The 24125-nt window shown below is 46.3% G+C and overlaps 1 protein-coding gene across 3 annotated transcripts in view; it reads right to left on the bottom strand.

Annotated features, from left to right (window-relative positions):
* Positions 1-24125, bottom strand: part of LOC146869374 (solute carrier family 12 member 6-like) — a 720118-nt gene that overhangs the window by 218823 nt on the left and 477170 nt on the right. For all 3 annotated transcript variants that reach the window (XM_085599658.1, XM_085599660.1, XM_085599655.1), the window contains one exon: positions 3141-3245. In XM_085599658.1, coding sequence (XP_085455784.1) covers positions 3141-3245 — 105 coding nt within the window. The remainder of the gene's footprint in view (positions 1-3140; positions 3246-24125) is intronic.

Raw genomic sequence — 24125 nt, 5'->3', positions numbered from 1 at the left:
TTTACTGTAGCAATGCAGGCTGACCACTGCAAACAGAAGTAAAGGAGGGACATCCAATTGCCCCAAGAGCCAGAACAATTTATGAAAAGAATATTATATTTCATTGCTTCAATATGCATTCATGGGGATGATCTGAACATGTGAAATGGATGTTCTCAGAATAAGAATCTGTCAAAGGTTGAATTTCATATGATGCAAACTTTCCTTTTGTGTCTGTACAACTAGCTGACCCCAATCCACCATGTTTACACGCCACTACAGCTTCTGTAATACTTTTAATTCAATTATTTTTTTTAATTTTTCCCGTATTTAGTTTTTTCCTCACATAGAATTTTATCATACATACTGGTTTTTGGTTGAAATAGAGGTTGTCTTCATTTCTAACTAATAGTGCTATCCAGCATATAAATACTAATTCGATTAAGACATAACTGCACACAATTATCATATTTTATCACATTTGTCTTTTCCTGTAAGAGTTTGGGTATGCGTTTTCGTCTTACGCTTCTCATATTTTATTTTAATGTAAACATTTATTTATGGACTTGTTTTTAGTGGGTCAGTATGTTGCTCAAAAATATGTTCATCCATCTTACGTAGGAGCCCATGTATGCATTTCGCTTTAAATTTTAATGTTAAAGGTTTCCGTCTGCTACTTTAGGGCCATCTTTATGTACTAGCTAGCGATGCTAGTATGAGTTAGAGATAATCTAAGTAAAAAACATGGTGTAATTTAGTTTTTTTTGCTCTCCTCGCCACTTTATTTCAACAAACAATTAGCTATGTTTATTTAAGGCAGTGATTTTAAGCTAAGTTTTGCTCATGTACACATTTTATTCTGCTTTATTTCATCATAGTCAATGTATGTGTGACAGCACATGTCTCTTAAAACTCTGATGCTCAGGAGGTATTAAGGCTTCACAGTTAAAGCTTACTTTCAAAGCTTGGTTGTTAGGGTAGAAACGCAGACCCAGTAAACACCTAGATAATAAAGAATACATTCAGTTTTAGTTGTTTATTCATTGAAGTTTAATAGCTCAGCAAGTATCAGTTAGTTAGCAGTTCAAATTAAAAGCTACCCAGTGTAGGGGCGTACTGACTTTCTCAAACATAAACCCCACTTTGCAGGGGCACATTAGAAAATAAAGAAAATGGGTGGAACATGTGTGGATGGTTCTCAGTTTGAGCTTAAATGCTGTATGGCTGACTGGATAGAAAGTAGAATGAGTTCTGCAGCTACTGCTTGTGCTTTGGGGTCCCTTGTCAGCAACGCGCACCAGGGCGCCTGATGGACAATGGACCAAAGGGTAGGGACCAAGTCTGCTGGGAGTTTGTCTTTCTGAAACATGCCTGAAGTACATGGCTTACCAAAGGTGCAAGTAAGGTGGAAAAAAAAGTCCTCCTTGGTCACTTTCGCCTTGGAGAAACTAGGGTATGGGCAGAGCACAACAATGGCGGGAGCAACAGCTCATTCACCTGTGGAATGACACACAGCCAGCAGTGCAGCCTGGAACTGCCTACAGTAAGACAAGATACAGTGCACAGAAAAGCTGTTGCGTGGGGTGACTGGCTGTGCTTAATTTGTGCGGGTGGCTGTAGGTGGTGGGCACTGACACTCAATTTTGGGGACCTGGACTTAATGTTCATCTTTAGACTCTGACCCAGGAAAAGAGAGATAAAGACACAACAGAGAGAACAAAGTAGTAAGAAAAACATAGGAAAAGAGTTACAAAGGGAGAAAGCAGAGATAACAGGTGGGGGAAGTAAGCGGCTTTAGGGGAAATAAAGACTATGCAGCTTTGATGGTAGGAGACCTGTACATTTGTAGCGCCTGAGGAGGGCTTCTAAGAAGTATTTAAACTAAGCCCTTGTGAATGGGTGGAGGAGAAAGAGTTGGCTGCTTAATTTGTCACTGTATCTACCACTTGTAGCGGGGTGTTCTGTCAGGTGTATTTGTTTACTGTTTTGGGCAACAGGATGATTTATTGAACCGTTCTAATCCAGGGGAATTAAACCCAAAGAATTGTTCCTGTTTCACTGAAGTGTATACAAATTCAGAAGCAAGAATAGTTTCTGCTCCACTTAAGTGTGTATAAATCCAGAAACCGATCCAAAATCAAGCATGCAATGGCTGGCATAGTGACTGTGGAAGAGCAGCGTTGCAGACATGCAAGGAAAGAGAGGCAGCAGCTTCCAGCATCAACAAGCACCAGGCAAACTGCTCTTAGGGTGGGATGATGCAAACTGCTCCTGAGTTTGAGGCCTTGGACTTCTATTTGGACTTGTGCAATAAAAAACAGAAAATCAACTTTGGCAACAGGTCTTTGGATCTTAAATCTGCGAATAGGCCTTTGGGGTATGGTCTTGGGTCACGGACCTCTATAGACTGGGCTTGGTCAAACAACCGATGACATGCTTCTGAGCACTGGCACTCTCATCTTCAATGGTTGTCGCTGTCGCGCCCATGCTCCACACGCCTACCATCTCACAGCCTGTGAGTATTACTTGTGGGTAGGCCAGAGATGACAATATTAAAACTCACTAATAAGTCTGCCAAAAATTAACTAATTGTATGTAATTAGAAGAATGGAAAAAAATAGAACTGACCGCTGAACAACAGTAGGGAGGAATACGACTGTTAAAGGTCCCTCCTTGTTTCACAACATAGGCCCTCATTCGCCTAATAGATGGCATGCTTCATCCTCAGGCCCCTCCTAGCACCCGTTTGAGGAATCAATGAGCAAGCTACTATCCACCAAGTCATTGGGAAGCTTAGGAGGGTGCACTATTTAAACAAATTGTTTGCTATGACACTATGATCAGTATACATGTGAAGGTAATGTGCAGACAGGAATCAGGTGTATGTTGCAGCTACCTCCTAGATTGACTAGCTGAATTTATTGTGTCCTGCAGTGGTAGGATACAAGAAAAGTGGGGGTTAATTCTACCCACTAGCGTAGATCGATATGTTTTTGCCTAATCAACCATCTAATGAGGTGTCAGTAACATTCTTCAGGTTAGAGTCACCCTCTCTGCTTGAATGTATAGTAAATGATGTTTATGTCACAATCCACATCTGATAGATTGCAATGGCAGGGTTGCCACGATGAAAGAGTTCTGCAAGGACTTCGGTCTCTCACCTCCAGTTCTTGGTGTGTGGTGGTCCTTCCTCAAGCCGCAGTAAAGCAAAGCGGGCCGCACTGAGAGACAAGCCCCTTATCCCATCTCCCCACTCTGTCTCGGCTCTGTAGTGTTGTGACAAAAGAAACAGGAATGAGAATGAAGATCATTAAACAGCAAGAGCAGAATTAAAAAAATGTGAGTTTTTCATATAACTTTAAAGACATTTTAAAGACCTGTAAATAATACCTAAAACACGTTCTTCAGTACTCTCACATAGCAAATATGTTGAGTACTTAGACGATGGCCTGGTATATGATGTCCACTATTGTAAGTGGGCGCCTTGCACCAGTCCAGACAACCTGTATCGTGATTTAAGGCTTAGTCCAGAAGGAGTGTAAAGCAGCTTGTTTTACCAGAATGCAATCTTATAGTATAGATTAAGTGAAATACAACCACACAAGGTATTTATAAAAATATGTATTTATTATAATATACTATCTAACACATTTAGATATCTCCTACCCGGAGATAATCACAATGCACACAATACTTTGCAAAGAAACACCGTAAATAGCACAGAATACACAGTAAACCCCAGGGAGGGTCTAAACCATATACTAAGAAAGTGGTATAAGAACCACCAATCGGGTAAAGACAGTGTCGAGAGGACGTAGAATCAATGGGGACCCAAGGAACCACCCAAGGTGAGTAGATAGGGACCTCACGCAGAACGTGTGCAGTGTGGGAACACGAGCGCGTGCTCCGTACAACTCTACGTGTAAGTTGTGGTTGGATTTTTAAAGATTAAGGACCCTTCCCAGGGGACCCTGAAGAAATCCAGTGGAAGACAGAAGGTTGAAGAGCCACCCCACCCATGGATATCCTAGTACCCATGTTACCTACAACACGGAAGCCGGGTGAATAGGAGTAAAATGGTGTCGGAAACCGCAGTCGAACCCAATGGAGGACTTCAGGAAAGTGTCGCTGCAGAAGAAGGAGAAAGTGTCTGGGGGAATCCAAAGGTGGATTCTAGATGAGAGGTACCTGCAAGCAGAGGGGACAGAGTCTGTCACTCAGAAGTGACCAGGTGACTTGGAAGACGAATGCCCTCCGATTTCTGGTGTGGCAGGATGGTTGACGATGACCTTGACTCTGCATCCGTGAGGACCAGGCGATACTAAGGAAGACCAGGAGCCGAGCACGGGCTGTCCCACGTCAGATGTCGATTGCTGAGGGGTGGGTGTCCAGCGGGAATACCAACAAGCCTTGGCAAATGCAACCCATGCAGAAATCAAAAAAGGTGCAATGTTGGAACCAGGAAGGTCTAAGGGACTCACCAAAAGCAGGGGAGTCAGGGCAGGTCCAAGCAATCAGGGGAGCCCAAAAACAACGGTGACCCTCAAATGGACCCACATGCCAGAGGCCCTGGAGTCGTGAGAGGACCTCAAGCAGCTCACCAAAAGATGCAGGGCACGATGCACACGATGCGGTGTGGCTGAGGATTCTGTCACTTGAGGTGATCGAGGTTGGGGCTTCTTGGAGCCTGAAGCTCTTCTTGGACGGAAGCCAACAAGCCTTTGCAACTGCAAGTTGACAGTCCACAGATGTTCAGTTATTGTAACCCCCACGAGGAATACTGGCCTCAAACTTGGTGAGAGGGCAGGCATCGAGAGTTATGGAAAACCACCACCTGTGTTGCAGAACCTTACAGAGTCCGGAGGAGCTCAGGATCAGCAGACGGGTCGACTCAGTTGCGGTGCCTGAGAATGCAGGGGAGTGACTCCTGCACTCCAAGGGAGATTCCTCCATGTGTCTTTGATGCACACAGGACTTGGAAGGTTCCTGTATGGTGAAAAGGCGATGCAGCAGACTGGAAGTGCGACGAAGTCGAGCACAAACGAAGTCCAGAGTACCCATAATGTAGTGGTTTCTGATCTGAATCTTATCCCACGACAAATCTAGGGACCCAACCATAGGTAAGCCCTTAAGTACCCTCAGGAAAGGGCTGGGACGATTCAGGGACCCTCCCAGGGGAGGGTCTGGACAGGGGAAAGGTTGCTCCCATGTCCTTTGTCCAGTTTCGCGCCAGAGCGGGAGTCATTTACGGTGTGGGGGTTTGATTCCAACATGTTTGATACCAAACATGATAGGATTAGTTGCAGCCAGTTTCGAGATGGTCATCACGTAAGTATGCGGTGCCCCTCTATTTAGTGTATGGTTGCTTCACTTACAACCCAGGAGAATGGGCTCCGTTGGCTGCAGGGGTGTTCTGCTCATGCAGGGGCACACTCACACTTAGAACCAAGCAACCTGCCTTTAGGATTGATAAGGCCTGCTATAGGAGTGACTTATAGGTTTTAAATGCACTGACCCCAGATATAGGAAACCTATATCTTTAGTAAGTGGTGCTAGCACCAGTTTACACAGGCCTGTAGTTCCATTTTGAATGGCCTCCCATGGGTGGCATAATGCATGCTTCAGTCCATGGGGGACCTCTAGGGTACCTATGCCCTGAATAACTTAGTAACATATACTAGGGACTGATAGGGGTACCCCAGTATCCAATCTGGGATGTACCCAAGTACTGAACATACCAATTTAAGGGAGAAAGCAGATAGACTTTGGTCCTGATTATCAGGATCCCAGTCAAACTAGTCAAAAACAGCTTAGCACCAGGCAAAAAGCGGGGGTAACCATGCAGAAGGATCCTACCTTCCTGCAAGAACTTACTCTTATATCTTCAGAAGGAGATTATAAAATGACTGACTACACAAGGCAACTGAGTATCTGTTGCCGTTTGTCAACAAACAGGACTGAAAGCCCATCAAAAGGAAATTCAATAGCATTCTTTGGTCACATTCAGACATGTCAGAATTCTTTATTTACTCATAAGGATGTGCTTTCAGTACGGTAGTTATTGTTTGATTCTAAATCGCAACATGATTGAGATCTTAAACAACCATCTCATTTGGTGGCCCAATGTATACACCAGTATATGTGACTAGTGGTGACAGAACATTTTTTGGGTGCACTCCATCAATGATAATTCTCAATGTTTCGGTTTGCTCTGTTCGTTCTACCTTGAAAGTATAAGCTCAGAATCACAAAATATAGTTACAAAATTAAAGCCACTTGGTCACATTTTGTTATGCATTTTTTGTTGTTAGTGAAAAATCTAATTAATGCACACCATCTTCATAATTCAAAAGTCGAAAGGTACAGATATGTTCAAATAGTGTATCCTCAACAATATTTTTCCCTGTGAGGATAAATGTTTGTTTCACGATTCAATTCAAATGCTTCCTGAGGGCAAAAATATTTAATTTGTTTATTCAGTAAAACTTTATTAACAAACATAAATAAAAGTACATTTAAGAACCTCATGATTTATATCATGAAAGCAAATCAAACAAAGATACATCTATCAGCATCATGCAATTCTAGGATGCCATTATATGTATATTCTCTAATTTCTGCATATTCGCTTACTCTTCTTACACTATTTGTGCTGTGCTATCACTTAAAAATATGACAAATATTCATGTTTCATATAAATATCACTGTATTGCAATATTTATTTCACAGTCACAATAGCAGATAAGATGTAGGTGCTGCACTGTCGCCTCAACTCAAAAGCAAATTTAATCAAACAGTAAAAGACCGGTCTATTACATTTCTCTTTGTTTATGAATAAGTGAAACTTTATTCATACTTGCTATAGCAGTATGCCGCTCCAACTGATTTCCAGGTAATGTGTACCATCTTCGTGACTTACTATGTGTCAAAAGAAATTACTTTCTCCGATTAGTGTAATTTCAAAAGTATTCATCCAGGCAAAAGTAATCTAAAAGATTGACCTCTATGCTTTTAGTATAGATGTCTATACACATCAAGTAAATATCCGTTTGCTGTGGTAGCTCACTCTCAAGTATCCATATAAAGTTACAACAAAGAAGTCCGCCGTATGTTTTTTTGCCAGTTTAAAATGGCTGATCCTGCATAAAAATGGTGCCTCTATATATACTCTATGGTCCATCCTGACAGAACAGAACTCCCAGCATGGTATTTAGTCTGCACATTTCAAAAGAACATTTAGGTATTGTCTGCCATAGAAACAATCATGTTGGAGGAAAATCTATTTCATTACAAGTTATGATAAATTATAAGGGAGCATTGTGTGACAAAATTATCCACTGGATTAAAAGTTATGAATTCAGGATAAACCAGTTTAATGTACAACATGCCTGAAGAACGAGTTACTTACCTTCGGTGATGCCTTATCTGGTAGGGACTATCTAGCTGCAGATTCCTTACCTTGGAATTTTCCCCAGGCATCAGACTGGATCCGGAAATTTCTAGTGAGCTGTACCCCTGTGCGCCCGTAGGTGGCGTCATTCAGTTCAGCATGGCATCATCCATGCTGGAAATGATGTGCCCGGTGCTTATATAGGTGCCACACCAGTGCAATGATGTCGGATTTGTTTTGGAACTTTCCACGCCAGGAGCTTGGAGCCATGAAGAACACTGACCACTAGTGTGGAAAACTAGGCCCCTGAAAGAGAAACAGCCATAACCCTAGAAATCTGTTCACTGAGTGGGGAGGATGGTTGGGTCTGTAAGGGATCTGCAGCTAGATAGAGCCTCTACCAGATTAGGCGTTACCAAAGGTAAGTAACTTGCACACCTGAAAGAGATTTCTAGCTGAAGATTAATTAACTTAGAATAAATACCCAAGCAATACCTTTCCAGAGGTGGGTCTGCGAACATGATTCAAACCAGAAAGTCCTGCAGGACCGAACGGGCAAAGTGCCCATCCAGACTGACCTGCCTGTCCAGGCAGTAGAGTTTGTTGAATGTGTACAGCATGGCCCACGTTACTGATGTCCAGGACCAAAACTCCACATGCTAATACAGTGGTTGCAGGCTTGGCTCTGATGAAATGAGCATGCAAACCCTCTGGAGGTTGCTACTTGGCTGATGCGTAGCAGATCTTGATGCAGAGCACAATCCATCGGCAAAGTGATGGACTGGCCTACATGGAATGGGGTGACTATCTGCCAGCTTGTCTGGGAAGTAAGACACATATGGAGGCTGAGATGACAGCGCCTGCAGTTCACTAACCCTCTGGGCAGATGTAATTGTCACTAGGAAGGGGGCTGAGTGTGGTTTCTACCGGGTTTCCTGCTGTCACTGTGGCGTGCTGTGACGTACAGGTCATACTTCCACCTGCTTTTCAAGAGTGCCTGACACCGTGAAGACCAGTAACACCAATCAGTGGGATCACTGTGAGCTGCAGGGGGTGAACCGTTAAATGCTGCAGCCGCTGGGGACTACCGCGCCCAGAATCCCCCTGCGGGGACTTAAACTGCTCGTAATCTGCCCTACTTAAGGGCTTCAGAGTTCTGCTGCGCTGGATGCAGCTGGGCCCGTCTGCACCCCTAGAATTTATTTTTGGTCATCTATGCCTCGAAGCAACAAAAAGGCTCTTACATTTTACAATTAATTGTTGCTGCCGGTTGTGTTCTCACCATAAGAGAACAGGCTTGTTTCCTTGTGATGGGTGGTGACGGATGCTGACCCTGATGTGACGACTCTGGAAAGTAGTTCACGAGCAAGCAAAGGAGGACCTTGTGCCCTAGGTTGACGCTTGTGCCCCAGGCAACTGTCTTGTGATTGACATACGGCGTTGAGGAGCTAAATAAGCTATCCCTTTGTGTGCTCTGGTCGCCAAACAGACTGCTGTACTGCCTCTTATCAGAACTGGTTTTTGTAACTAGGCGTTTTAAAACCGCATCTGAAGGAAAGTTAGCAAGAGTTTGTTTTGTATATATTGGCTCTGGCTACAGAGAATACCGTTTAATGGTTACTCCTTCACCTCTGTTAGAGGGGGCAGGGAGGCGTTGATGCTTATTGACCACCTTACCAACTGTAATGAAACGATCATTTATCTGGATGTTTTTTGTTCATCAGATACATTTTTAGAGAAATTTGCATAACGCTCATTCTTTTTATTACAAAAATGGGGATGATTTTATTTTGATATTTTATGGTTCTCCTGAATGAATTTTGTATATGTTTTATTGCTGTTTTTACAAGATTCTCTGTAGCGTACTTTTATGGTTTTTATTAACCGAATAAAGTGATTATGACTGACTGACTGTTAGAACTGGGGGTCTCAAGTTGGAAGATGTAGATACCTTTGACCAAATAGGGACCCTTGCTTCTAAGTCAGGGAAAGGGGATTACACTACTGGATAACTCCTGCTCACCCCCTTGGTAGCTTGGCACAAGCAGACAGGCTTATATCAGAGGCAGTGTGTTAAGCATTTGTGAACACTTACAGCAATACACTGAAAACACTACAGATGGACACCTCACAGCTTTTATAAAAATAAGTATTCTTTATATAGACTTAACACAAGACCACAAACGACAAAAATCCACATTACTGTACTCAAAATTGACTTAAAGATGGTAGAATTGACTTAGTTGAGGTTGATGGTAAATACGATGCGTACATCACTTTTTCAGCTGCTTCTGTGGATGGTACAACCAGTGCTGCAAGCCCACCAGCAGAATTTGATTTACAAGCCCTTGGCACACATGGTGCACTGTACTAGGGTCTGACAAGTAAATCAAATAACCCAATCATGGAGTCACTAATCAGTACATCAATTTACAAAATAGAGCATATGCACGTTCGCACTGATCAGCAGTGGTAAAGTGCCCAGAGTCATACAACCAACAACAACAGGTCAGAGAAAATATAGGAGGGAGGCAAAAAGTTCAGGGATGACCCTGCAAAAAGGGCCAAGTCCGACACTGACCATCTTAATCACTTTTACTAGCTTCACAAATGCAAGAACACCAGTCTAGAGTGAGGTTGGGTGGGGCAGGGGTTGGGGATGAATACCCCTTGGTAATCGAAGTGCCTATATTTTACTTCTCTATATTTGTCCTGGGGAAACAGAAAGCGGAGGCTAAAAACTCTTGATAAAAGACCCAGAAGCAGTAATTCGATTTTATCTTTCTTGAATAAAGCGGTAGGAGCCTTGGCTGATGAAATTTCGTCTGTGGAAGAACAATTGACACACTCTAGACAGGGCCTGGACACTGACAGTAGCGGAGGTTACTGCCTCCTCGGACTTAGGAAACACTTTGGCCTGTAATAATAAAAAAACATCTGTTGGCGGGGCTGTGGCAAACTATTCGGATTGTGTGGTTTTGGTTACCCTGCTTGTAGGGCAAGAGAAGGGGGCACTGGGTGGGAGTGTTGTTACAAAAAAAGGCCTGACAGAAATAAAATAATAGGGTGGTGCCACTGCCCCCTCTGTCGCCAAGTACAGGAACCGTAAAGAAACAAAAAAAAAGGGGGCAGCAGGTGGCTGAAAATGTGCGCTCTACATAGTGATTTACACAGGATATACCTAGTACCATGGTAAATAATATCTCACCGGCTCTTGAAAATTTTAGACACAGATTGGATACACTTCAAGAAAAGGTGAACTCCTTGGCAAGCTCCTTAGTGACCCTCAGAGATCAGGTTGAAATTATGCTGAGTAGAACCGCACATATTTCGAATGCCCTGTTTATCAATGTAAAGGTGACTAGGCCTATCCCAGAAAAATCTTTTAGAGGAAAGCAGTGTCTACCTCCTATAATTGAACCTGTCCTGGGGGCAGACAGTGTGAGTGATAGTCAGCCTACCATCTCTATTAGCGCTAAGGGACCTCATTTGGGTACAAACCGTTATTCAATCCCTGAGGGCGGATCTATGCTAGACTCTCATGCACAAATTTTAGTGCAATATCAGGGTTTTTTCGCATTAATTCTGATGTCACTTTACACTTACCCCCAGGGTGTACTCCTTAAGTTTTAGTACTGGCCAACGTTCCACCTGTATCGTAATCTTCTCAAGAAGATTTTCAGCAGCTCAAAAATAAGGCAGTTTACTCAAGGCCGTCCACTGGCTTGCAGGGGGAGCCCCTCAAGAACTCAGTTCTATGCTCTTTCAGGAAATAATCATGGTACGCAGGGTGGGCTGGATTGTTAATGCGCCTCAATTAATTGGGAGGGATTGTGTTGTATTCAACTTTGCCATCAACTTCAGGGCAGGATTTACGTTAACTAAACTTGGTCAAGCCTAGCATCTCCCAGTGGTATCGTAACTAGTCCCCTAGGTTATCTCTATAAACCGGTGTCCCTGAGGTTGTCCTGTCAGGGGTCTCCCCTTGAGACGTATGCAGGGGTCCAGCTAGAAGGGATCTTGTGCCCTTTAGGTCCTCCCACCGAGAGGTTTCTCCTAAAGACGTCTACAGGACTCCTGTTAGAAATGATGTTGCGAACTCTGTAACTCGTAACTTTACCCAGCACAATCGCTATGGACCCATGACAGGTCTGAAGGACCAAGACTGACTGAGGATGGCGCCCTCTCCAAAGTATTTCTTAAGGGTACACCCACTATCCGGGCACTTCAGGCTATGTCGTGGAACATAGCGTGTTTGTGGGATAAGTTTGAAGAACCTAAATGGACCACTTCCCTTGCCCCATTTGATATTGTAGCCTTTCAGGAGATCTGGGACACGAGGGGTTAGATTTGTTTGGATGGTTATGTAGCATTTTCAATCAATGCCTCCCCCTCACCTACTGGAAGAGCCAGTGGGGGCCTTGTGCCTTTTGTTAAAGTAGATTTAGTTTATAAAATGGAGGAGATAGAGGGTATCTCTTCCCATATTCTTCGAGCCTTTCTCTCTTTTAAGAACACCACCAGGATTTTGTATCTAAATGTTTATAATGCAATACATGGGAGGACATCTGAGAATGTGATGGCCTCTTAGTATTTTTTGCATTCTTTCTGCCATGGTCGACAAAGTGTTCATACTGTTATGATCATACTAGGGGATTTTAATTATCCACCCTGTAGTTATTGCAACCTATATGAGGGAGGAGGCCTTCGAGGAAGGTGATCACAAGGATGAAGTCCATCTTAAGCATACCCCCCAGGGGGATTTCATGAATGAGTTGTCAGCTGAATATATTTTGGTGAATCTCTTGGATTTGGAGAGTTTGCTCACGGACAATAGTGCCCATACTTTTAAGAGTTCAGGAAATGGTTCTCACATTGATCACATCCATGTAACGGCTGGTTTATTTTCCTCTCTTCACCCATTCTCAGTGAACTGGAATATATCAGTGATCACAACCCTCTCGTTGCCAGCTTTCACTTGGAAATTGAGCAAACTGTACCTTTAAATCACCTTAAAACTCAGTCTAAGACAATCTCGCAGCGGTGAAGACTGAAGTGGTGCGATTCTTGAGACATTTATTCCTATGTTTGTTACATCTTGTTTTTCAGAAAGCCCTGTTTGAACACAGAGGCATCCTATCGGACTATTATAGAAGTGTCTGACGAGTTGGGTTCTTACATTAACACTGCCCTTTCAAGATCGGCCAGGTCGGTCCCCCAGCAGTTTGCCGCTGGTTTGATAATAATTGTACTAGTTTACAAAAGTCGCTCCTAGCTGAGTAAGAAAAAAAAACCTTGGGACAGGCGAAGGTAAGAGGATGTAGGGTCACATAGAGCTGCAGTCAATAGCAGGAAGAAGGTACTAAAACCAGAGTTGTGGAAGGATCTTCTGATGGCTAGTACATCGAAAGATAGAACCCTTTTTTGAAAGGTTGTCTCGTTCCCTTTTTTTTCTTTAAGGAGGAAAGAGTGGCAGATTTGGCCGGCGTGATTCCTCTTCAGGTCTGGGATGGCCATTTCTCTGCTCCATATCATGGGGATAACTCATCTTGTCCACCCAGTTCAGGGTGCCAAATTGATGATGAAGTGGGAGGAGATCAGAGATGCAATTATGTCACTTCCAGTGGATAAGGCCCACAGGGCTAATGGGATCCCTGGTGACCTGTTTAAGTCTTTTGTGGATCTCTGGGCCCCTCTCCTTACAATCTACCTTGAAGCCACTATTAGTTATTGCCTTCCAGAGTCATGGTGGCATTCAGATATCATACCCGTTTTTACGAAGGGGAACAGGAGTGACACCGCTTGTTACAAGACGTACAAGTTACCTACATTCGGTAACAATGTATCTGGTAGAGACGATTCTAGCTGCAGATTCCTTAACGTAAAATTATCCCCAGGCGTGAGACTGGATCCGGAAAATCTTTGCCACAGCACCTCTGCGTGCCGGGGGGCGGTACCACGCGACCCCTCCCTGACGTCATCCGCGGACGAGGAGGAGGAGGAGGAGGACGGAGCCCTGCAAGGAGTCTCGGAATAGCTCAGTCCGCGTGGGTGTGAAATAACAGTGTTCCATCAAAGGGTAAATCCACAAGATGCTCCCGAATATTCTCTGGGAAGACACCATCCCGCAGCCAAGCATGGCGAACTCACCATAGCACGGCCGAAGGAATCAGAGACGTTCAAGGCCGAACTGAGAATTAAAGTAGCTAACTCCTGACCATCCCGCACATGGTGCCGCAGATCCGCGCGGGCACCCTCTTGGGAGGCTCGAGACAGAAGGGACTCTGCGGAATCCCACAGATCGGAAGTAGCCCTGGCCAACACAAAAAGAGTGTTGAGTGCATGCAAAGCAGCGCTAGTGGAGGCGAAAATGTTACGCCCCCAGGAGTCCAGCCACCGAGTCTCCCGTGACGGCGGAAGTAGCACTGAAGGCAAGGAAGGAAAAGCAGCCCGCAGGACAGGGCCCTGGGCCGAGAGGTGGGAAAAAATAATGTCGATCGTGCGGAGCAGGACGGTGGCGGTGAAGGAGCGGTTGAGGCACCGGATCCCCCGTGGCAGGGCACCCCCAGAAAAGAGTTATGGAGCGACGGTTCAAATGGGAGAAGCGGCTCCCCTCCACCAGAGCCCTGGTGGAGAACCTCTAACAAGTGGTCCAAAGGGAGTGGGGCAACCGGTTTTCCCATCTGCAGAACGCCAGTGGGCGTGGAAATGGCCCGGACAAAGGCCACACTCACCTCCGTAGGGCGTCGTGGGGGGAAAGCAACTCCTCCGTGGGCGAAGGCTGCAAACTGAGACGCCCGTACCCGTGCCCCGCTGGAGGGAGAAAAGACCAGCCCCTGAGGGATGGGAAACCCACAGACGAGTGGGAGACCTAAGGGGTCTCTGGACAGGGCGGAGAAGCCTGCGGAGCAGACAACTGCAGAGAACGGAAGAGCGGGTCTGGGGGTTGTGGACGTGGAGACGGCGTAGAACCCGCCCTGGAATCCGCCGGAGAAAAGGCCACGACGCGGCGTCCAGTCTCCGACGAAGAGGAGACAAGGAGATGACAACCCTCCGGAGAGGGAGGGACATCCAGAGAAGAGTCGACGATCCGACGTCGGGACGGCGCCGGGGAGTCCACCACAGACACCAATGAGTCCTCGACTGGCAAGGCATCGGCTAGGACCCCGACGAGGCAGCCGGCTGCACCGAGGGCCGAGAGGGGCCCAGGGAACATCCCGAATCCCGGCCTCCACCCGCGGCGCTGCCCGTGCCGGGGAGGAAAGCCGTTGACGCCGGAGAGGCATCGGCTCGACCTCCAGGAAGACAGCCGCCTGCCCAGAGGATCGAGGGAGACTGGGGGGCAAGCCCTGAGTCCCGCCGACCTCCTGCGACACCGCAGGGAACCCCGCGGGGCTTTGCAGCGAGGCAGGGACACCATGGGCTAAGAGGGGGAACCCCGAAGGGCCGCACCTCGACGGCACCACACCTCCAACAGCTGAAGCCGAACGTGTCGGCGCCGGGGGCGAAGCCACTCGCAGAAGGCCCCGCAAACGGCAAGGAATCTACGGACATCGCAGGAAGAGGGGGAGGAGGAGGGCTCTAGGAAGCCTGCAGAGCCATAGCTTAGGCTTGCATCTGGGCCGTCTTCGCCCCGACGCAGGGAAACAGCGTATAGGGTGGCGACGGGCGAGGGCGCATATCCCGGGAGGGACCAGCGCCCTCTGCCGAAAGAGGACAAGGCCTCGGCGGCAAACTGCTAACGATGCCCATGGGGTCTCGGTGAAGGACGATGCCGCAGCCGGAAACGGCGGCCCCTGGACCCGTCCGAGGTAGGAGACGGACGCTGCGACAACACCGACCTGGACAAGCGGGACGACAGCAACTTCATCTGGCGCTCCCGCCGGGACTTTGGTTTGAGATGCTGGCATGCCTCGCAGTCCGTAGAGTCATGGTGCTCGCCCAAGCACCACATGCAAATAGTGTGAGGGTCTGTCGCCTACATCTGACGTGCACAAGAAGTGCACGTCTTGAAGCCCGAAGGCATGGTACGCTGTTCTCAACTCAAGGCGCTAAGAGGCCCGAAAACAGGCCAAGGAGCACACTCCGGATCCGCGTTGCACGTGGAAAAGAAGGTAACTGACGTCCGCGCCGGAGTGGGACTTATGTGACCTCGCTGACGTCACGTCCGTGGATGACGTCAGGGTGGGATCGCGTGTACCGACCCCCCCCCGGCGCGCAGAGGTGCTGTGGCAAAGATTTTCCGGATTCAGTCTCACGCCTGGGGATAATTCTACATTAAGGAATCTGCGGCTAGTGGTCTCTATCATATCATTTCTTTAATTGAGGTTGAGGTAAAGATTGTTGGAAGGGCCATATTGAAAAGACGAACTTAACGGCCTGAGGAACAGAACATATTCTGATATAAAATCAGTTTGGTATAGGGAGGGATCCTGTAGGGCAGAATCTCATTCGCCTCCTTATAAATACTAACTAGGTCTGCCCAAAAAATGGCGCTCTCCATCTAGCCTTCATGGGCCTCAGCTCTGCATTTGGTCTGGTTAACAGAGAGAAGCTTTGGGCTGAGCTGGCGTGGAAGAGGAATTGGTAAGTTTTCTGGCTTCTGTTCACTATGTTGCACGAAGCACTTCGGTCTGAGTAAGGGGGTCCGGTAAGATTGTATTTTGGCCAACTGCCTTTTCATTATGTATATCAGTCGCCTTGAGAAAGCACTCCCCGTGCAGGGTATAGAGTTGCCAAGAGCCGGGGGCTGTCACTCCCGGCTCTCTTATATGCTGATGATGCTTTCTTAATAGCTCATACTGCTAGAAGTCTACAGCGACTTTAAGAACTTTTTATAGACTTCATTAGCAGCTTGGACCTGCATACCAACTTTAACAAGTCACATGTTATGGTCGGGCCCGAAAAATGTAAAAAGTGTGACTTTCTCCGTTCAAGGTCGTGTTTTCAGCAAGGTTGAAAATGTTACCAATTTAGATATCTAAATAGACTCAAGACTTAGCTGGCAACCCCTTTTAAAAAAGTATACTGGAAATGTTAAAACAGCGTGTCTTGGTGTACATGCTTTTTCCACCCGTTTGGGTCAGAAGCCACTCAAAACTATGTTGGAGGTTTATAAAGCTAAATGCATCCCTAGTTTTACATTTAATAGTGAGATTTGGGGATGAGTGAACCTAGAGACTCTCAGGGTGGTGAGTTAGGTATGAGTTACAATATAGACTTAATTCGGCTGCGACCCCTTTTGTTATGGTGTGCTGTCTGGTTAAAGGATGCTCTAAGGCTGAACAGATTAGTTTTCTCAGACATTATGGAGCTGGACAATACGTCTAACATTCCCAGGCTGGTATACATTATATATAGAATCTCAGAGCCTTGGGGAGAACAAAGATATACTTGAATCCTCAAGGTATCATGAAATAAGATGTTGTTTGGTAAGGAGGGTCTTTTTTACAGAGATTGCAGGGGGGGGAGCCATTGCTCTAGTTATTTCAGAAATTTGTTATGGGTAAAACAGTTCCTGTGATAGAGCCATATCTTCTCTTTGAGATGTCTATTCAAAAGCCTTATCTTTAGACTTTCTATAGACTGGGACTGCTTCATCAGTTGTTGTATTCTGTAGGAACTTGGTATAAGTATTCGTATCCACCCTTATGACCTTATTTCCAAATGCAACACTTTGCACACTGTTTAGCTATGTCCCTTTTATAAATCTCTTCGGTACAAGTTTTTAAAACATCTGGTTTTATCATTGGATTTCCATCAGGCTAGTCCTATTTTCTATATTTACAACTTTTATCATGTTAAGTATGTTATAATGTATCAATGTTTCTCATGGGGGTTTATACTGCAGCATGTTTTCAGCTGGGTGGTTTTAAAGGTGCTTATATAAGTTGACTCTTTTTATATTTATGTTTGTTTTAAATTACAAATGTAATAACTGATCATCTTTCCTTGATGTCACTTGTATGATTCATTTTTTAAATCAAGTAAATTATTAAAAGTTAAAAAAAGAAAAGTTAGTAAACACTAGGAAGGCAGTCTTGATGGTGAGAAGCCTAAAATGGCAGGTATGAAGCGTCTCAAAGGGAGCACACCAACGAAAAGTAAGAACCAAATTGAGGTCCCATTGAGGCATTACAAATGTAGTTGGAGGAAACGTGTAGGAACCTATTTACAATAATGGACTTGAAAAGGGAAGGTTGATCTTGCAGCTGCAGGAAAGCAGAGATGCCAGATAAGTAACCCTTTTAGGTGCCCAAGGCAGAGCCCTGCTGGTCAAGGATAAGGATAAACAAGAAGACCTGCGAAAGGGGGCTCAATCTGTTTCTCAGCACACTATGCCACTGTTAGACCTGGCACCATTGGCGTGGGTCTCATTTCCATCTTTCGCTTTTGTCTTCTCTGTGTTTGCTGGTGTTGGATGCTCTGGGCGCTGGCCACTGCCATTCAGTGCCACAGCGCGAATGCTCCCTATTGTAAAGTGACTGTATGAATTGGTATTCCCTATAACCCTAGCTGACCCAAGGAACATGTTTGGAAAGTCGAATTTAGTATGCCTGAGCTCAGAATATTGAAGTACATCTTTTAATGAGTATTATTTTTGTATTCGGTGTTTGAAAGTATCACTTCTAGAAAGGAGGTGTTTTCTTGCCTAAGTCTTCCCGTGTGCTCTGCTGTTATGTGTATTGGCTGTCTGGTTTTGGAGGGACAGTGCAGGCTGAGCCCGACCTGGATTGAATAGAGAGATCTGCAGTTGGAGTATGGGGAGGGGTGACCCTTTGATCTGAGCAGGGCTGTGCCTGGCAAGGTGAATGATGGCTCCACCTCTCACTGTGCATCTGATGGCAGAACCCCTCTTCCTGAAAGGCAGGATGCAGCCTTGTAAACAAAGTGCTCCAGGACCACACCGAACTGGTTCTGGCTGGGTTCAGTGACTTGTGACTTTTGAGGACAAAGACTTTTGGGGAATTAAAAATCGGTGCAAAAACCCCTACACAGTGTGTTACTTCGGGATGTCAAGACGAACCTCTGTCCATGTAACTAGACGAAAAGGACTTTGAAACGTTCATCCATCTTAATGAAGCAACTACCCAAGGCCTGATTTGAGCTTGCCTCCTGCTGGAGTCTCAGGGATATTAGACTTCACCCATCAGCCTTCTGAATTCCTATTGATGGGGATTCTACTCACAGGTGAGGCTTCTGTTGAGGATTCCAGAGCCTCTGGGTCTACTCCGGGGAACGCGGGCTGAAAATCATCGCTATCGCTATTGTGGGTCACTGCAGCTGAGGAGCTTTTGCTGCGAGAGCCCGCATTTGCCTGTGCTACGAGAATCATCGCTATCGCTATTGTGGGCCGCTACAGCTGAGGAGCTTTTGCTGCGAGAGCCCGCATTTGCCTGTGCTACGAGAATCATTGCTATCGCTATTGTGGGCCGCTGCAGCTGAGAAGCTGTTTCCGCTGAGAGCCCGCACTTGCCTGTGCTACGAGAATAATCGCTATCACTATTGTGGGCCGCTGCAGCTGAGGAGCTTTTGCTGCGAGAGCCCACATCTGTCTGTACTACGAGAATCATCGCTATCGCTATTGTGGGCCGCTGCAGCTGAGAAGCTGTTGCCGCTGAGAGCCTGCATTTGCCTGTGCTACGAGAACCATCGCTATCGCTATTTTGGGCCGCTGCAGCTGAGGAACTGTGGCTGCTGAGAGCCCGCATCTGTCTGTACTATGAGGATCATCGCTATCACTACTGTGGGCCGCTGCAGCTGAGGAGCTGTGCCGCCGAGTGCCCTCCTTTAGTCACCGTCTCAGGATCATCGTGAGTGCATGCCGTGGACCGCTGCAGCTGGGGGGTGTGGCCGCTGCGAGTCTGCCTGTCATCATAGCGGCTCCCTCACGAAGCTGCGTGCAGTGCCCTTTTAAACCTCAGGTACATTGTGCATCACCGGGTCGCGTAGACACCGGCCTCGAACTAAGTTAGATTCACACGCTTTTGATTGCTTTTATTTCTTTTTAAGTGCATCTATATTTACGTGCATTGAGGCTACCTGATCGCTTTTGAGCCTTGTGTTAAGCCTATATAAAGATACTCATTTTTCTATAACTACTTTTGTGGTGTCCCTTTATAGTGTCTTCACTGCGTTATTGTGTATGGTCATAAATGCTTCACACACTGCCTCTGAGATATGCCTGTCTGCTCATGCTACATTACCACAGGGTTGAGCAGGGGTTAACAAAGGGTGTAGCCCCGTTACTCTGACTTCGGAAGAAGGGTCCCTAGTTGGACACTGGCGCCAGCCCTTGCCAACTAGAGATCCCCATTTCTAACAGCCGCAAATTTATTCCAACGGCCAGCGTACACTGCCTTGGTAGAGGGATGCAGGGCTGCCAAAAGACCATTGCAAAATTAAGGTGGAGGGTCGATTGATGTCAACTGTCACCACTCAATCTCCATACAAGGTGGAGCGATACCAGATTCAGGTGCAGAACCCTCCCCGGCTGCTGCGACAAAAGAGCCTTTCAAAAGGATAGCCTGATCGGAGGACCCATGGCCATGCTCAACAGCTCAGAATTTTAAACTCTCCAAGCCCAGTCCGGCGCCACGAGGATGACTTTGGCCCTATCATTCCAGATCTTCTTGAGTACTCTGGAGTGGTATGTGCGGAAGTGTACAGGAGGCCCGAGTTCCACTCGAGACTAAAAGCGTCGCCCAGCAAGAGCAGCCTTGGAAACTCCAGCGTGCAAAACTGGCATTGCACATTCTAGGCTGTGACAATCCAATCTAACCAAGGCTTTCCTCACTACTGAAAGAGACCTAGCACCACCTCCGGGTGGAGATGCCATTCCTGATCCGCCGTGCATCTGTGGCTGAGTTCATCCACCCTAGTGTTCAGAGAGCCTGGCAGGTCTTAAACAACCAGGGATATGCCCGGATGTTCCAGTCGTGCAGGGCCCCACCCCGCCCTGTTTGTTGCAGTACCATATGGCAGTGGTGTTGTCCATGAACACAGGTACTAGCCTTCCCTTGATGGAGAGTAGAAAGGCTTTCAATGCCAACTGGACTGCTCGGAGCATCATAGGGTTGATGTGGAGTCCAGATTCCGCCAGAAACCAGAGGTATCTGATCGCCAAATCTCCCTGATCATTGCCCTCTCCTAGGAGTGACGCATCTGTCACTACAGTCAGATCTGGTTAGAGAAGGAAGAGGGGTCTGCCGCTGACCCAATCGCAGTTCATTAACAACCACTGCAGATCTTTTGCAGTACTCTCAGAGACCTGGACCCTGATGCTGTACCCACTGGAGCTTCAGGTCTCACTGGAGAGCCTGCAGCGGGCATGTGACATAAGCAAGAAGCAGGTGGCCATGAGACCCAGCAGCCTCAGTCAGTCTTCTCCACAAAGCCCATCTGTATCATAGCTTGAAATATTCTGGATTCGACGTTTGGGAGAATAAGCCCGAAATTACAATATGTCCAGAACAGCTCAGATGAATGGGAGCGTCTGAGAAGGGAGAAGGTTTGACTGCAGCACATTGATATTGAACCCAAGCAAGTGCAGAAGGTTTGCCTTAGTCTGGAGGTGGGGGATGACAGCCTGGGATGACCCAGCCTTCAAAAGCCAGTCGTCGAGATAGGGGAAGACTGGCACCCCTGAGCTCCATGGATGAGCTGCCGCTACTGCCATCACCTTGGTGAACACGCAAGGGGTGCTGGTAAGGCCAAAAGGTAGCACTGCAGATTGAAAGTGCTCGTGGCCTACCAAGAACAGCAGCTAATTTCTGTGGGCAGGCAGGACAGGGCAATAAGCATCCTGCAAGTCCAACAATATCATCCAGTGTCCACGAACCAGTGCAGACAAGATCTATGCAAGTGTGAGCATTTTTAATTTCTTCTTTTTCAGGAAGGAACTGAGCGGCCTCCATTCTTTTTGGACACTGGAAAGTAGCGGGAATAGCAACCATGAACTACTTCTGATGTGGATTCCCTTGGCCAACAGAGCTGCTACTTCCTGGCGGAACAAGGATAGCTGATCCACTGTTAACCTGTCAGTAGGACCAGTGTCAGGGAAGGTCGAGGTGGTATGACCAGCACCAGTCCAGATCCATCTGTGGATCCAGGAGGCCTGACTGGTGCGAGGGCAGACCCGCCAGCGGTGAACCATTAGAGGCCCTCCTGAATGCATAGGCCCTGAAGGCGCACCAGCAGGAACAAGCCACCCAAACATGAGGTACATGGCCTCAAAAAACTCTCTGGGAAACTCTGGGAGATCCAAAGACGGCCTAGGGGTTGGCTCAGTCGTGGAACGTGGCCAGGAGTGACAACGCTCCCTCGTCTAGTCAGATGACTTCGATGGACAGGGTGAAATCGAAGATCTCTTCGACCTCTTCCTCTTTTTCTTTATGTGGGCCTTACCTGAATGCCCAGACAACTTCAAATGTGACGAAGATCAATGGCGCCGAGACCGATCCTGGTAATTTCCTCTCAACCTGGATCGAAACCATCATGGTGTCGCATGTCGAGTGGCAAGGATCACTCTCCCAAGGCCTTGGGGTGCATGGCATGACAATCGGCACAGGTCAGTGTTGTAGTTGTGCTCAAGGCACCAGAGACAGACACAGTGTGAGTCCTTCACCAACATCTGCGGGTGACAGGCACCGCAAGGTTTGAATTCAGCCTTCCTCATGGACATGCTTGCCACACAAGGAGATAAATCTACAAAAACTTCGACAAAAAGATGGAAAAAAGAAGCTCTCTCTGGATCTTTACTGATGCTGAAATAAAATAACTGACATCAGCGGGCTGGTGTGGCACCTTTAAAGGCACTGCGCACATCACTTACGGCACAGACGCTGCCGCAAAGCGGAGCTGACCAACACCACCTATTGACGCACAGGAGTACTAATCACAAATAATTTACGGATCCAGTCTAATGCCTGGGGAAAATTTTAAGGTAAGGAATCTTCGACTAGAAGTCTCGATCAGAAAGTGATAAATAAGTAGACCTAGTTCCATCAATATGGCATAATAAACAATAATTTTTAAAGGGCATAGTTGAAAGAGGGTGAAGATGGTTTATATTAATACATGAGAAATGTAAACTAATTGGATACATTGAACAGATAACATCTATGTGATCAAGATACATGCCTGGTGTAGATTGGTGTGATTTAACCATCACAGATTATAAGATGCATATAACAGGGAAGGCCCAACACTTCATTAAAATATTGCACAACTACAACTCTGGTGTAGTTCTACAAGATTTGCTTTCCCACTCAGGGGTGACACAGGTGAACGTAGTACAATGCACCACTGCTGAATGTGAAGGACCGGTTACTGTAGTCCTGCAGAACCCCACTAAATACATAGTTGAAGTAAAGTAATTGCTTTTGGGTTACTAACAATTCTCGGAAAGAAATCATGGGCACCGTGGTAACAGTAAACCTATTTCACTTTTTAACAGTATCACACACACAGCACTAACAGAGCAGATACATTTGACTAAAAGTATTTACTGCAAGAGGGCGAACCTGTTTTTTTAGTACATCTAAACTAATTACAAAGGATATCATAAAAAACAGCAAGAAGGCACGCTATAAACAACGAGAATAAAATGGACATTTCTAATATGGTTAAAATGTCATCGAAAAGCCTAACACCCTGAAACCTACATCTATGCGCTACCCTGGGAGAGCATGTAGTAGAGAAACATGTACTATTTAATTATTTGGGAGAAATGGCGCACTGCATACCTTGTTTATATTTAGGTTTTTGTAAAGCGCATGGTTACCCAAGTGCTTGTCAGCGCTGGGTGAGATAGTTGCTGGTGGAGGTACATGTTGAACAGTTATCTTGGGAACAGCCATGCCTTGAGCTTCTTCCTAAAGCTAAATTCTTACAGCAATCTCAGCATTGAGTTCCACAGCTACGGATTCAGGCATGAAAATGATCTGCCTACCCATCTTGATCTCTTGGTTCTTAGCGTTCCCATAAGGCGGTCTTGTGAGGACCTGAGGCATCTCTTAGGTGCATATGAGGAGATGAGGTCTCTGATTTAAAGTGGGCCCCTACCATTCATTTCATTGTGAGCCAGGCAGAGAGATTCAAACTTGATCCTGATTTCAAAGGGCAGTCAGTGAAGCAGTTTCAGGGAGGTCTTTACTGATTTGTGTCTTGGGATTTTAAGGAGTGCAACTTGCAGTCTGTTGGTGACCTATTTTGGTGAGCCCAGGTACAGTGAGTTGCCATAGTCGAGGCAGGAAACCAAAAGGGCTTGGATCACAATTCTTCTTAGCTGTTCTGGGATAAGCCCTGTGAACTTCTGGATCATTTGAAGTAGGCCAAAGCAGGTGGCCGCTAATTCTTTTGCTTGATCTTCCATCGTTAATGTTTTATCCAACCACATGCCCAGATTCTTTATAGAGGATTCGGGGACGGGAGCGTTCTGGCCAGCTAATCACAGGCCTGGGGCAATGATTCTACCCAGGATCATCAGTTCTGTTTTGTCGCAGTTTAATTTCAGACAACAGTTGGCCATCCAGTTAGCCACCTTTTCCAGACAGGGCACGAATTGTTGTTTCGAGTTCTACCCACCCACCAACGATACCATCAGTTGCGTGTCATCCGCATAGGAGACAATAGATGGCCCAAACTCCTGTATGATTTTCAGCAACGGACGCATGTATCAGTTGAAAAATGGGGGACTAAGCGACAAGCCCTGTGGTACTCCACATTAGGCTGGCATTGATTAGAGAGCAAGGTG

Source organism: Triturus cristatus, chromosome 1_1, assembly GCF_964204655.1.
Source record: "Triturus cristatus chromosome 1_1, aTriCri1.1, whole genome shotgun sequence".
In the NCBI taxonomy this organism is placed as follows: domain Eukaryota; kingdom Metazoa; phylum Chordata; class Amphibia; order Caudata; family Salamandridae; genus Triturus; species Triturus cristatus.
Note: the sequence above shows the minus strand (reverse complement) of the source record. Positions and strands in the feature narration are given on the sequence as shown.